The 14,519-nt window shown below is 40.2% G+C and overlaps 1 protein-coding gene across 1 annotated transcript in view; it reads left to right on the top strand.

Annotated features, from left to right (window-relative positions):
- Positions 1-673: 673 nt before the first annotated feature.
- pdzd3 (PDZ domain containing 3) overlaps positions 674-14,519 on the top strand; it is a 32,350-nt gene continuing 18,504 nt past the window's right edge. Inside the window, exon 1 of the mRNA XM_002935017.5 lies at positions 674-1,080. Coding sequence (XP_002935063.2) covers positions 1,017-1,080 — 64 coding nt within the window. The 5' untranslated portion in view covers positions 674-1,016. The remainder of the gene's footprint in view (positions 1,081-14,519) is intronic.

Below are 14,519 nucleotides of genomic sequence, written 5' to 3'. Positions count from 1 at the left end.
AATTGTTTATTTTATAACATACTAAAAGTTAACTTAAAGGTGAAGCACCATTTTAAAAAAAGCTTTCTATTTTTTATTTTTGACAAGAAACTAAACTTTGCTGTCCTCTCTCTGGTATTTTAGTCTGGCAGCTCAGTAATCTAGGCACTGAACTGTTAGTAGTATCTGTGCAATGTTAGCTACTATTTTATCAATTATAACAGCCATCTTTATGGCGTGGTCACATGAAGTGTAAATCTGCTTCTCTCAGCCCAGTGTTTTCCCACCAGGCTGAGGGAAGCCCGTGTGCCCGTGTGACTGCACTGAAAACTACAGAATCCAATTCAGTGCAGCCGTACGTGGCTTAGTGGAGCGTAGGTCCACCTGTAAAACGTAAATGCAGGGCTAAGAAAAGCGCTTACACTTTGGGTCAGATTTATAAAAATGTGAGTTTAGAGCTTAATACATAAAAGCTCACCCATGTTCTATTCATTCCTAGGAGTTTTTTAGAAGTGTATTTATCAAATGGCGAGTTCTAACTTTCACCCATTGATAAATCCCATGCATCAATGCAATAGATCAGGTTTCTACACTATATATACTTTATATGCTTTGCATATCCATAAAGACAAAAAAAAGTGGAGTTGATTGTGGACCCATCGATATTAATATAATAAAGGACACTAAGTGCTTACCCTTTGTGTCAAAGGACAGGCTCCTCTAGATACAACAGATGCACTGCCTTATGTACTTGTTCTTTTCTCTGTATTAAGGACACACTGCAGGCACAAATCTCTCTGGTGTTTTTCTATTTTATAAATCCTTCTGCAGCAGCAAATGAGTTAATGAGAACCTGCCCTACAGAACAGCTGATAGTCCAGGCACAGACTGTGTGAAGGTGTCAAACTGTGACACTCTTTGCATATGGGAGGTTGGCGCTGTGTGAGGATAACAACCAGGGAAGAGACTTCAGTCTGATTAAACATTAGCTGGGTGTCTTGGTAAAGGAGGGGGCAATGTAGAGGAGGTGTTATGAGATGTACTTTGCACCTTTCAAAGGAAGACTGCAGAAATCTAAAGCCGGAATGAAGAAGCGCTCAGGTACAGATCTCCCCAAAACTTTCATTATTTATTTGTAGAACGCCAGTCATACCATGCAAATCTTTCCATGTTGCTTTGGGTTAACATTTGAAAGTTATATTAGTTGCTGTGTTTTTTCTATCAGCACCTTAGTAATCACCTTTATACGGTAACATTAAAAGGCAGTAATACTGATTATGCTGAGCAAAATGAGTAGCTTTTACAGGCTTTTTACAACTGCTAATCAGGGCTAAATTCCCTCAGGGTTCAGAGCAGTGTATGGAAGGCCACTGAAGGGTCAACATGAGCCAATTTTGGGGTGGATTTTTGCAGTACTGAATACTATGTGATATGTAACACATGTATTGTATGTATGTACAGTATGTATGTATGTAGTTAAGGCAGTGTTGATATGATACTGGACCTTAATGTGGAATTGACTTAAAAAAGTCTGGAAATCACTGTGCTAAGGACTAAATATAAGTTGTGCTTTCACTGATTAAGGGACCTTGTTTCTGTCAAATATACACCAGCAATTAGCTTCCAGCCTGAATGTCATTACTAGCCTGTAAATGGCTGAACCTTGTCACCTGAGAAACTTGGGGCTATTTGCCTTTGGTTGTTGTGGGATGTTGGTAATATAGTTGTACAGCAACCAGAGATCCACCAGGCCCAGACTGGCAATCTGTTGGTTCTGGCAAATGTTAGAGGGGCTGCTGTAAGATGACATATAAAGTCAATATTTATTGGGCTGGTGGGGGGCTTTTTTTGGGCCTCTGTGTACTTGAAATGCCAGGGCCTATTCTGAATCCCAGTCCAGGCCTAAGATCCACAGTCTAATCCCACTGTTCTGCTAAGGGTAAATACCAGCTGAAAACTGCATCAGGGCACTCTCAGTTTAATTCTGGGAATACAACTTCAATTCTTTGCTTAAATTTGTGTTTATTAGATGCAGTGTGAAGCAGAACTCTTCTTAAAAGCTTTGCTTGGAATTACAGGAAAACTAGACAACCATCTAAGCAAGTCACATAAATTCATTATATATATATAAGTCCTTGTTATAGTTTACAAATAAATTACCTTTTCTTCATAAGACCTGTGTGGAGCGGCCTGTTCTTCTGAGATTCTATATATATACTGTATATATATATATATAGACCATCTAAGCAAGTCACAAAAATTCATTATATATATATATATAAGTCCTTGTTATAGTTTACAAATAAATTACCTTTTCTTCAGAAGACCTGTGTGGAGCGGCCTGTTCTTCTGAGATTCTATATATATATATATATATATATATATATATATATATATATATAGTATGCCAAGAAAGTCCGCACTCACTTAGGACACTCAAATCATAATTATAACCGGGTGCTGCATGTAGTTGAACTAGACATTCTACTGCAGAGACACTGCACACTCTGTAGTCAATCCAATTTATTGTTCCATAAAACGTTTCGGTCCTGGTCTAGGGCCTTAATCAAGATGTTATGCATTGTGTATAACATCTTGATTAAAGTCCTAGACCAGGACCGAAACGTCAATGTGATTTTATGGAACAATAAATTGGATTAATTGATATTATTTGATATATATATTCTTGAAATATAAATTTAAAGAATGCTGTAGTCAGAATAAAAGTTGCTTATTTTGCATACACATATATTTATATACAGCTAAAGGAGTATATTTTCTATTGTAGAGGTCTTCTTTAAATATGTCCCTTTAGAACTTTATTTGGTGTTGCTCCCATGTTGCTCCCTGTGGCCTCAAAGCAGGTGTTTATTCTTGAATTCCAGGCATGGGCTCAAGTTTTGGTTGCATAAAAACCAGAGTTACTGCCAAACATAGCCTCCTGTAGGCTGCCAGTCCACATAGAGGCTACCAAATAGCCAATCATAGCCCTTATTTGGCACCCACCTGGACTTTTTCATGCTGGTGTTGCTCCCCAGCATTTTCTATATTTGAATGTGGCTCACAGGTAAAAGGGGCTGGGGGCCCCTGATGTGATATTTGTAGACAATTTGCAATTGGTTCTTAATTTTTATTATTAATGGTTTTTAAATTATCTATCTCTTTGGTCAGTAGTTCTCCAGTTTGAAAATTTAGCAGCTGTTGACCAAATTACCCTAGCAATCAGACAGTGGTTTGATTGAGAGACAGCAATATGAATAGGAGAGGTCCTGAACTGAAAGATAAGTCATACAAAATGACAATAAAATAATAGCCCCTCAGAACAAGTTTTTGGGCTGCCATGGTCAGTGACCCCCATTTGAAAGCTTAAAGGAGTCATAACTCAGAAGAAGAACTGCTGACTCTGCTGGAATCAGCCATTTAGATCAAGTGAAATCCAATTGAATATGTTGATTGCAGACAGGGGAAAACAGGTTGAAGAAAATAAAATGTGTAAAACATATTAATTAAGCATTAACTCAAATTTTATAACAGCATAAGTTTCCCTTTAAAAATAGCCTGACATGAATATTTAATATTGCCAGCTGATGACCTCTTGACTTACAATATTTGGGTCAGCACACATCTAGTATCTTTTCATGTTGTCACTCAGGGGCCCATTTATCAAACTGTGTTAAATATTTGACAGCAAAAAAGTGGAAAAACTGGTGTAAAATAAAAACGCAATTTATCATGCTGTGATTTTGCTATTGACATGCAGCACTGTTTCAGAAATCTGCAAGCAAAATTCATTAGAAAGTGGTGATATTTATGAAAGTGTGTGTTTTCACACAGCTGTTTATTGTGTGCCTATTTCAGTCCAGCTCCATGCAACCTATTCCCAAGATGGCTTTTGTATCTGCAGAACCTCCCACGTTCTTTTACTGTACTTTACAGTTTCACTAAAATTACTTTTGATTTGTTCCTTATTCCTTAAACTAATGGGCTTATTTATCAAGTTTTGAGTTTGTGAATTTGAGTTTGCTTTTCTAAATCAAATAAACTAGCATATCGAATGGTTGCTTATTTATTACTAAGGAAAGTGCGTTAGAATAAAAAACTGTAATATCTCCCATTTTTCGCGTTTACGACCTCTAAAAACTCGAACTTTGCCATGAACTCCCCTTGTACTACAGAAACTCGCAAACTTTTAGATGGCAAATTTTGACATTTTCTCAAATCATGAAAAAAAATCAAACTCAACTATTAATAAATCACCCCATTACTGTCTTCTCGTCGTTTTGCCTGGTTCCTTATTTTGACCCTTTCACTGTATTTGTTACTCCACTGCTTCCGGGTGATTCTCTGTGCATCCTAGGGGGAATGCAATAAAAAGTCAGGGGTGCTGTTGAAGACTGGTGTTTGCAGAGCCCTCCAGCCTTTCCAATGGAAATACCAAGGATCTTCTGGTTAGCAGACCACCTCTTCTGCTGGCCTCCCTCTGAAACATATTGGCCATCATGTGGATGAGTAAAAAAAGGGAAATTTCCTATCATACTTACGGTAAATCTCTTTTCCTGGCCACTACTCAAGTCAGCAATACTATGGGTATTTACCCCGCCCCCAATACGCCAGTTAGCCCTGTCCCTCCCCCACCAAAGCAATAAATGACCCACACCCACTTACCATCTTGTCTAATAATTTAGTCCAGAGAGAGTGGGTCTGCTGACATGAGTAGTGGCCAGGAAAAGAAATTTCCATTTTTCCTGGCCACCTCCTGTCAGCAATACTACAGGATGTACCAAAGCAATAAGACACATGAGGGATGGAACAAACATTTTAATCAACAGAAACGGACTGCAAAACTGCGAAAGCAAAATTAGGCTGAGAATGATTCTTCACATTCAAACAATAGAACTTAAAGGGCATGTCAACCCCCACTGCCCAGGAGGTGGCTCCAGCCCTTGTTGAATGAGCCTTAATCCCTGCAGGTGCTTGCCCTGGAGAATATAGGCCTTCTGTATAAGGATCACAATCCATCTTGCAATCGTGGACTTGGCCGGAGGCTCTCCTTCATGTCTTTCTTGAAGACTGTGTAACTTCCAGGTAATGTTTCAGCATTCTGACTGGGTTTCAGAAACTTCGGGACCCTCCGGCAACACCGGTATAAAAGTTTCATATGCAAGGTGAAAAGTAGAAACCACCTTTGGCAAAAAAGAGTCTACTGGTTTCAAGACTACTTTATCCGGCCAGAAAACAATGTCTTGACCTTTCATAGACAAAGCGTGTAGAAGGCTGACCCTTTCTGCCGACACTATTGCCACTAAAAATAATAGGGCTGATTCACTAAGGTGTGTGTAAAACGAGCGCTATTTATAGCATGCGTTAAATATTTTATTGCGTCTAATTTTTCGCGTCTTAACGCACGATTCACTAAAAGGATACTTGCGTTAATTTAGACGCGATGCTGTTTGCTTTATTTAAGTCGCGGAGACTTAATGCAATGCACTCTAATTAATGCAGCGTGCCCGCGCTAAGTAACACACGTGCACTACTTATCGCACGCATGCCATATTAGCCATACACACCATTACGTTCGTAAAACTACTTTTTTTGAAAATGCCCATTTCCCTGCAAACTGGAGGCTGCATCACTCTAGGGCCAACACAGACTTGAATAAATCCCACTGCAAAGTCCATATTGTGTTGCCAAAAGCTCATGAACTGTACTTTTCTATAATTACCGCCTGCCCCAATAGGTGTTAATTTTCTAATGCGATATTATGCGCGTGTAAGTGTTTGTGAATCATGTGTTAGTATTATTTCTGCGCGTTAATTAATGCAATGCGGTAAAATTAACGCATTCAGTTGGGTGCTATTTAACGCACACGATATGCAACTTAACGCATGTGATAATACTTTAGCGAATCACGCTTCAATTTTAACGCAAAAAAGCATGCGATAAGAGTTATCGCACTTTAGTAAATCAACTCTAATGTCTTTAGAGTGACCAACCACAATTATGCCTCTTGCAAAGGCTCAAAGGGAGGTTCGCAGAGGGCCTTCAGCACCAGAGGGAGATCCCATACAGGAGACCCCATACAGGAGATAAAGACCTCTTCGGAGGACAAATCTCAATGATGGCTGAGAAGAAACGTTTCACAATCAGATCTTCTGCCCATTTAATTCCTTTCATTGACAACAGAGCCGCCACCTGAACTTTTAAAGTTCTGTACTGCAAGCCTTTACTTAAACCCTTCTGCAGAAAATCTAGAATTTGCATCAAAGGAGGAGGAAAAGAAATTACTGTGGATTCCTTCTGCCACACAAGAAATCACTCCCAAATTTTGTAATAAGTACTCGAAGTGGACAGCTTTCTAGCTTTAAGCAAGGTCGCTACCACAGAGTGAGACAGACCCAAATCTAGGAGCCTTTTGCACTTAGTCTCCACGCCACCAGAGAAAGAGACCTTGGGTCCGGATGTATTACTGGACCTTGCGACAGTAGAACCCCCGGAAAATGAACTGCTGACAGATTTTCCAGATTCTCCTCTGCCCAGCTCAAAATTGGCTGCACCACCCTCCATAAGGTGTGGCTCCTGGTTCCTCCTTGTCTCTTCCAGATAGATAGATAGCAACGGCACTCAGGAGCTTAATACGGGACTATGCCCTTCAAATATTTTATTGCGGAAAATGCAATGTTTCGAGGCAAAGACAGTCCCTTTGTCAAGCATGCCGTTGCTATCTATCTATCTGGAAGTTGTGGGGAGGATGCCGATCCCTCTGAGCACTGTGCACCGAGCGGTGAGTGGATTTTGGAGAGCGGAGGGAGTGCGGGTGAAGGTTCATTTTGCATCCTCCTTGTCTCTTCACATAAGACACTGCTGAGGAATTGCCTATTTTTAGCTTTATTGTCATACCCTTCAAGTCTGGGGCAAATGCCTTCAGTGCTTGAAAAAACTGCTTTCAGCTCCAGAATGTTCGACTGCGTGCTCTGCATCAGGAATTCCCACAACCCTTGCGCGACACTGTTCTCTAGAAGAGCTCCCCAGACTCTGGAGAAAGCATCCGTCAACAGAACCCTACAATTGACTAAAGTAAAGGGAAACCCCCTGGACAAATTCTCTGGGTCCTGCCACCACCGAAGACTGGCTTAAAGCTGAGGAGACAGGGAAAATTACTTGATTTCAATCCTTCTTCCATCGATCCCCATGGTATAGAAAGAAAAGTTGGGCCTCCCTCATATGGAATCTGGCCCATCTGGTCATCGGAATGGAGGCTGCTAGCAGACCCAGAGAGACATGAATTGCCTTGCTGACACTGAAGTGTGTCGACAGAAACCCTTTACTTCCTTTATAATGCAAAGCACCTTCAGCTGTGGCAATTTGACCACATTGTCGGCCATATTGAACAGAGCCCCTAGGTAAATTAGGGACTGAGATGGTTGCAACTGACTCTTCTCTCAGTTTATTAGCCATCCGTGTAATTGAAGAAAAGAAATGGCCACGTCTCTGTGTGCCAGCAGAACTTCTGAAGATCTTGTGGACAGAAAAATATCGTCCAAGCAATGCCAGATGGCTAAACCTTGTTTTCGTAATTCTGCCATCAGTGTGAGAGGCCAAATGGTAGCGCCCAAAACTGAAAATGTCTTTGACCAATTGCAAAGCGTAAAAAACGTTGGAGCTGCTTTGCTATCAGGAGGTGGAGGCAAACGTATTTTAAATTGATTGATAAAAGCCAGTCCAATGCCTGTACTGCTGCAATAATGGTGTTGACCGACTCCATCTTGAACTTTTGCACAGGTCTCCAACCTCCCGAGACCAAAGCAAGACTTGCAAAACTTCTACCCTTGAGAGGTGGATCAAAACAACCAGCAAACAGTTGAGGTGAAGCGCTGAACCTCCTTCTTTTCCTTTGCACTGACTACGCCATGATGAGGGCAAGCTAAAAATAAAAGAAGAAAAAAGAAAGAGAGCAAGAATAATTTGCTAATTTGCAGGGAAGAGGCATTTATTCCCTCCGGCAAAACAACTAGCCCACAACAGAGGGGGACCTACCAAGCAAGAGGGCAGCTGTAGGAAAACAGATTTACTCCTTCTTTCTCCTGGTGTACTACAGGGGCAAAGGGATAGAGGAATTGAAACCCCGCGTAGCACCCCCAAACCACTTGAGGCCCCATCAACGAAAGGCAAAATACCTGAACGCTGCCAACGCCAACACGTGTTTAAAAAAAACCCCAAAAACCAAAGCCTATTTGGAAGGCGCATGCACATGGTTCCACGTGCCTTCCAAATAGAAGCTGTCACCACATGCTTACCTGCCAGTGGTGCAGCCAAAACCCTTTGATAAGCATTGGGGTTAGCCGGTCTTCTGTGGACCTACATGCCCAGAAGCAGCCTTTCTGACTACCAACCTGGACAGCCTCTATCATGAGACAATACGTCCCAAGTGAGGGGGCTTCATACAACAGTTCCACTGAATGAATAGCCCTCAGAATCCACCCACCTTTTCAAGCATAGGCATTTGGAACCGCTGCCCTGACTAACAGATCTGAGGACAAAGCAAATAAGACAAGATGGTAATTGGTGTGGGTCATTCACTGCTTTGGTGGGGGAGGGACAGGGCTAACTGGGGTATTGGGGGCGGGGTAAATACCGTAGTGTTGCTGACATGAGGTGGCCAGGAAAGTTGCATTTTTTCCTTCACTATTTTGCAGGCCTAATACACAACTGAAATATGGCAGTACTATTTTTCATAGAGTATTATTTAAGGGACTGATATATTTCTGTAATAATAAAACAGTAGCTAGTACTTGGTGGTCTTAAGAAGTGATGCTTCAAATTATGGAAAATAAAAAATTCCATACCTGTATAATTTGACCCATACAGAAAGGGGAAAGGAAAAACTGCTTTTGGCCCAAGGCGAATACATATAAAATTGCCACCAGTGTAGAATGGTATAGTTAGCCCTCAGTGTAAAAAGCTACAGTGGCGCCTAGCTTCATTCTTTACAGCAGTGATCCCAAACCAGTGGCTCATGAACACATTGCTCACCAACCCCTTGGATGCTGCTCTCAGTAGCCTCAAAGAAGATGATTTTTTTAAAATTCCTGGCTTGGACGCAAGTTTTAGTTGCATAAAAACTATGGGGCCGATTCATTAAAACACGAGTTCGAATCACGGATGGGAAATATTCGGATTGGATATGATAATTTCTCAAGATCACAAAAGCTTACGAAAAAATCGTATTAGTCATGATAATATCGTATTGGTGATCCGAAAGTCACGAAATTTTCGTACCGAACGATTGTAAACAGCGGCAGAACCGCTTGCGTGAATTTTTCACGCAAGCATACAAAAAAGTTGCGCAAGCACGAAAAAAAATGACGACAATACACTCCGAGCGTTCGTGTCTTAATAAATCTCCCCCTATGTGTATCGCCAAAGAGATCCTCCTGTAGGCCTCCAGTCCACATAGGGACTACCAATTGCTCCCCAGCTCTTTTTACAATTGAATGTGGCTCAAAGTTGGGGATCCCTGCTTTACAGTGACCTCCACTTAAAATGCTACAGCAACCTCAGGGCCATGTTTTCTATACTGGCACCCAAGGTGTCTATATACACAAAAAATCCACATTTTTAAAAATCTCCCAAGCTCAATGCCAGACATATACAGTATAGCTAGGGGTGCCCCTTTCCAATTCAATTAGTGCATGAGTATAGACTGTTGTGCATTGTGCCAACTGTGTAGGAGAGGGGGCAGGTACTGGGGGGATGGGCCTGGCTAGGGCTTTCATCCCATGCTTGCAGCTCTGGGGACATGGCTTCAGTTTTTACCACACTACTGTTTGCATAGTTTCTCCAGTTTGTGTGTTTCCACTTATATATTTCAGTATCCTCCTGCACTCAAAAAACATACGTACATGAATGTTAACTGGCTCCTGATAAAATTCACCATAATGTACTGTAAGTCACTGTGATGGGGACCATAGATTGTACTCCAAGGAAGCACAGACTGAAGTACAGTAAATGTATGCAGTGCCTTTTAAGCACTGCAAATTATATTGGTACAGCCTACACTTTACCTTTTAAGAGACTATGTGGCCGATTCAATAAAGGTCGATAAACAAGCACTATTTATAGCATGTGTTAAAAATGTTATCACTTCTCATTTTTTGCGACTTAACTTTCGATTCACTAAAAGGACACTTGTCATAATTAAGAAGCGATATTGTTTGCGTTATTTAACTCACGATGAGCGATTTTCTTGCGTTATTTTCCGCCGTGTGTGATATTACGCACGTAACCGTTACTTTCGGAAAACTACTGTTCTGAAAATGACCATTTCCCTGAAAACTGGAGGATGCATCACTCTAGGGCCAACACATACTTGAAAAAATCCGACTGCAAACTCCATGTTGTGTTGCCAAAAGCTCAGGAACCGCAATGTTGTTTAAGTACCGCCTGCCCCAATATTAAGCACGTTTACCGCTTCATATGTGTTTGTGAATCATGCATTAGTATTATTTCTATTCGCTAATTAATGCGTGCAACGAATGACATCTTCAAATCCATATACTGGAGTATAAGCCGGGGTGATTTTTTCTGCACAGTTTTGGTGCTGAAAAACTCGGCTTATACTCAAGTATATACGGTAGTTAACTTTTAGTAGGATGTATTCTGAGACAATTTGAAATTTGGTCTTCATTTTTTATTATTTGTGTTTTTTTAATTATTTTACTTTTTGTTCAGCAACTCTCCAGTTTGAAATTTCAGCAGCTATCTGGTTGCTAGGTACCAAATTACCTTAGCAACCAAGGAGTGGTTTAAATGAGAGACAGGAATATGAATAGGAGAGGGGCTGAATAGAACATAAGTAATGAAAGTAACAATAACTATAGCTGGAAAGTGTCAGAAGAAGAAGACAAAAACATTTAAAATAAATAAAGAATATCATCTGAAAGTTGCTTAGAATTGGCCACTCTATAACATACTAAAAGGAAAACTATACCCCAGAATGAACACTTAACCAACAGATTTTTATACAGTTTATATTATGTTAAGTGACCTATTAAAGAATCTCAACAAACTGGAATATATATATATCAGTAAATATTGCCCTTTTACATCCTTTCCCTTCATCCACCATTTAGTGACGGGCTGTGTGCTCCCTCAGAGATCACATGACCAGAAATAATGCAGCTTAAAAGGAGAAAGAAAGGTAAAAACTAAGTAAGCTTTATCAGAAAGGTCTATGTTAATACAGCCATAAGCACTCACAGAAACGCTGCACTGACTTCTCTGAAAAAAGATTTGTTGTGTCTGTAATTCCTGTGCCACAGACATGCAGCTTTCTCTTCTCTGCTCTTTCCTGCTCCCCCCTCCCTCAAGAATGCTAAGAACTCACTCCCCCCCTTAGGAATGTGGATCTGAGCCAATCAGCAGGAAGCTGACTATAGGGGCAGATTTATGAAAACATGAGTTTGAATCCTGAATGGGAAAAATTTCGCAAATATTACGAAAATGCTTATGAAAAAATCGTATTAGTCACGATAATATCGTATTGGCGTTCCGAAAGTCACGAAATCTTCATACCGAACAATTGTAAACAGCGGCAAAACAGATCCAAGTTTTTCGCACTAAAAATACGAAAAAGTCACGCAAGCATCAAAAAAGTCGCGGAAAATACAATTGGACCGATCGAACGAATGCTCGGAGCGTTTGTGGATAAGTAAATGTGCCCCAAAGTCTTACTAACTGAGCATGTTCACTTTGTCGGGGTGTCTGTGCAGGAGTGAGGCATTATGGGAACTTTCTTTACACAGCTTAGCGTTTTTTCTTCCTGTTTGGCTTCAGATCTTCTGAACAGGTGAACTATGGGGAGACTTAAGGGCACTATTGAGAGAACTGAAGGTATGCCTGCAGCTTGAGATTAACTCTTTACTAGCCTTTCATTCTCCTTTAACTGTAACGGAAAGTAGTGTGAAAGCAAAAAGCAGAACTCTGAGAATCCTATGATCCAAGGAGGCGGCCCTTAATTCTTAAAATGCCAATTTTCTATTTAGGAGTACCCAATAGCACATACTACTAAAAAGGTATACTTGTATGAAAATGGTTTATTAGATGAAGCAGGGTTTTACATGAGCTTGTTAATGCAATATATCTTTATAGAGACCTACATTGTTTGGGGCTATAGCTTTCCTTTAAAGGTGAACCACCCCTTTAATGATAAATAAATGAAGTTTAGGGGCATATTTTTGAAAGAGTGAAATACAGTCCACCAGAGAGGAACCCTGCCGCCCTCTATAGGATTTCAGGAGCATATTTATCAGAGTAACCTATAGTTTCACATGAAATATGCCCCTATATGTTGCAGCAGAAGTAATGTTTATTTATGCCTCAGTCAGTAGATGTCACTCTTGCTGCTTTGTAAAGTGTTTTGAAAAGCTTTATGGATTTAGAAAGCCAAATCACTGGCAAAGGAAAACACAAATAATGTATGCTTCTGAAAATAGCACAAACAATTTGGGTGCAAAATTTGGTGTCAATTAAATGAACACAATTTCTCCCACTTCAAATAAGGTGTGTTACAAGGAGACATATGTGTATACTCACATTTTACTCAACAGTGTTTCATTTGTGAGTGGAGATGTTTTGTGCATCTGCTTAAAGGCCCTCCTATGATGTACAATATACTGGTAAGCCTAGACTTTATTTGTATGGTTGTTTATTCAAGTTTCCAGGTAAATCCTTTAGTTAGGATCATGTAGTAAGTCTAGAGATATACTTCTTGAAATTGTCCTCTTTCACAAATGATTGGCTTTTTGCAAGTCCAGTAGTTCCTAGTTCCTTAAGTTCACTGTAAGAAGTCCCTCCCTCAGGCTACGGGTTTTGGGCTTTCAGCACCCAGACCACTCATCAATGGTGGTAAGTTTTTCAATTATCAGCTGGTTGTTGGGGTACGAACAATGTACCCAGGGTTTGTACATCTGGGTCATTACATTGCTTGGGTATGACTGGATTTTAGTTTATCCATTTAACTTGCATTAAAGGAGAACTATACCCCCTGGTTTTAAAAGCCCCCTTAACTATCACTGCCTTTACCCCCTCACCTCTCCCTTATCGCATAGTATATAAGTTTAAGAACTGTCCCTATCTCTAACCCCAAGCTAAAACAACAGAGTAGCGCAGCAGCGTACTTGGCTGACATCTTCTTTGCAACTGAAGACACTTGAGGCTTTCTGGCGATACGGATCCTGCTTGCGCATGTGCAGTTGGAGGTAGCAGGGAATCTGCTTAAACTGCATATGCACAAGCAGGGTCTGTAGCAGCGGAGAGACTCGAATTGTCTTCAGTTGCTAAGAAGATGTCAGCCAGGTATGCTGCTGCGCTACTCTGCTGTTTTAGCTTGGGGTTAGCAATAGGGACAGTGTTTAAACTTGGAAACTGTGCAATAAGGGAGAGGTAAGGGTGTCAAGGCAGTGATAGTTAAGGGGGCTTTTAAAACCAGGGGGTATATTAGTTCTCCTTTAACTTTGGTATGATATGCACCATCTTGTGATCACAATTGTTATGTTGAGCATTTTTGTCTCTATAAGAGTAGTTGTTTTGGTTTTGTGTTGCTATGCAGATGGCCTACAAAAAAAATTAGAGTCTCACAAAGGGATGCTAGAATGATCCTAATATTCAAACATCCATGCTGTCCTAGTCTCTACTGTATCAAAACTGAAGTCAAAACCATCTATAAAATTATTCTTTATTGAAATACACATACATGTATTTTTTGCCTGTTGTTTTACATTATTCTGAATAGTGTTGTGAGAATTATTATGTGGGAAATGTGCATCAGGCAATTTCTGCATTTACTCTTCATTTTTTTTTGGTTGTTCTGTTAATATTGAGGTGAAGCCTAACTAATTGTAACTGGGTTATATCTGCACTAGCTAAGTGCCTGTTTTTGCCTTAAGCGCATGCTGTTGTTGGTTATGTTATATTTTTGGGCAGTGCTGGTGGGTAGTATGTTTGCCAGTAATAGACCATGTTATGTTATTTTTTTCAGTATGTTGTTGAACAGCGCACTGTAGTATTTTGACCCAAGAGTGTAGACATTCTAGCCTAAGTTAGATCTTTGGGAATTGAAGTCAGATAATGTACTGCCAACAGCTCAGAAACGCACTTCTGCATAAGTACTATCAATTGGCAATTAAAGATGCCACAATTGGCAAGATGTTTATTAACTAACATTTCTGTTATACCTACTTTTACTTTTTATGCATCCTCTAATGAGTTGTGATATTATTATATGGTACCTGTTATGGATACATGTCTTGTATGTGCAAGTGCCTGTCTTTCCTCTTTTCATCTGGGGAATTTCCCAAACACTGGTTGAGAAACAGCAGAACATGAGCAACTATATACTACTTCTTGGTTTGTGCAAAAATTTCCTCTTTCTTGTAGTTTCCTCTACTAACTATTTCATAAATGCCATTCCTCTGACTGAAAATAGTGAAAAAACACCTTTGTTTTTGTCCCTCAAAATAATGCATTTTAAAGAAATACTGTAG

This window comes from Xenopus tropicalis, chromosome 7 (assembly GCF_000004195.4).
Source record: "Xenopus tropicalis strain Nigerian chromosome 7, UCB_Xtro_10.0, whole genome shotgun sequence".
Lineage (NCBI taxonomy): Eukaryota > Metazoa > Chordata > Amphibia > Anura > Pipidae > Xenopus > Xenopus tropicalis.
The sequence above is the reverse complement of the archived record's forward strand: the minus strand, read 5'-3'. Positions and strand labels throughout refer to the sequence as shown.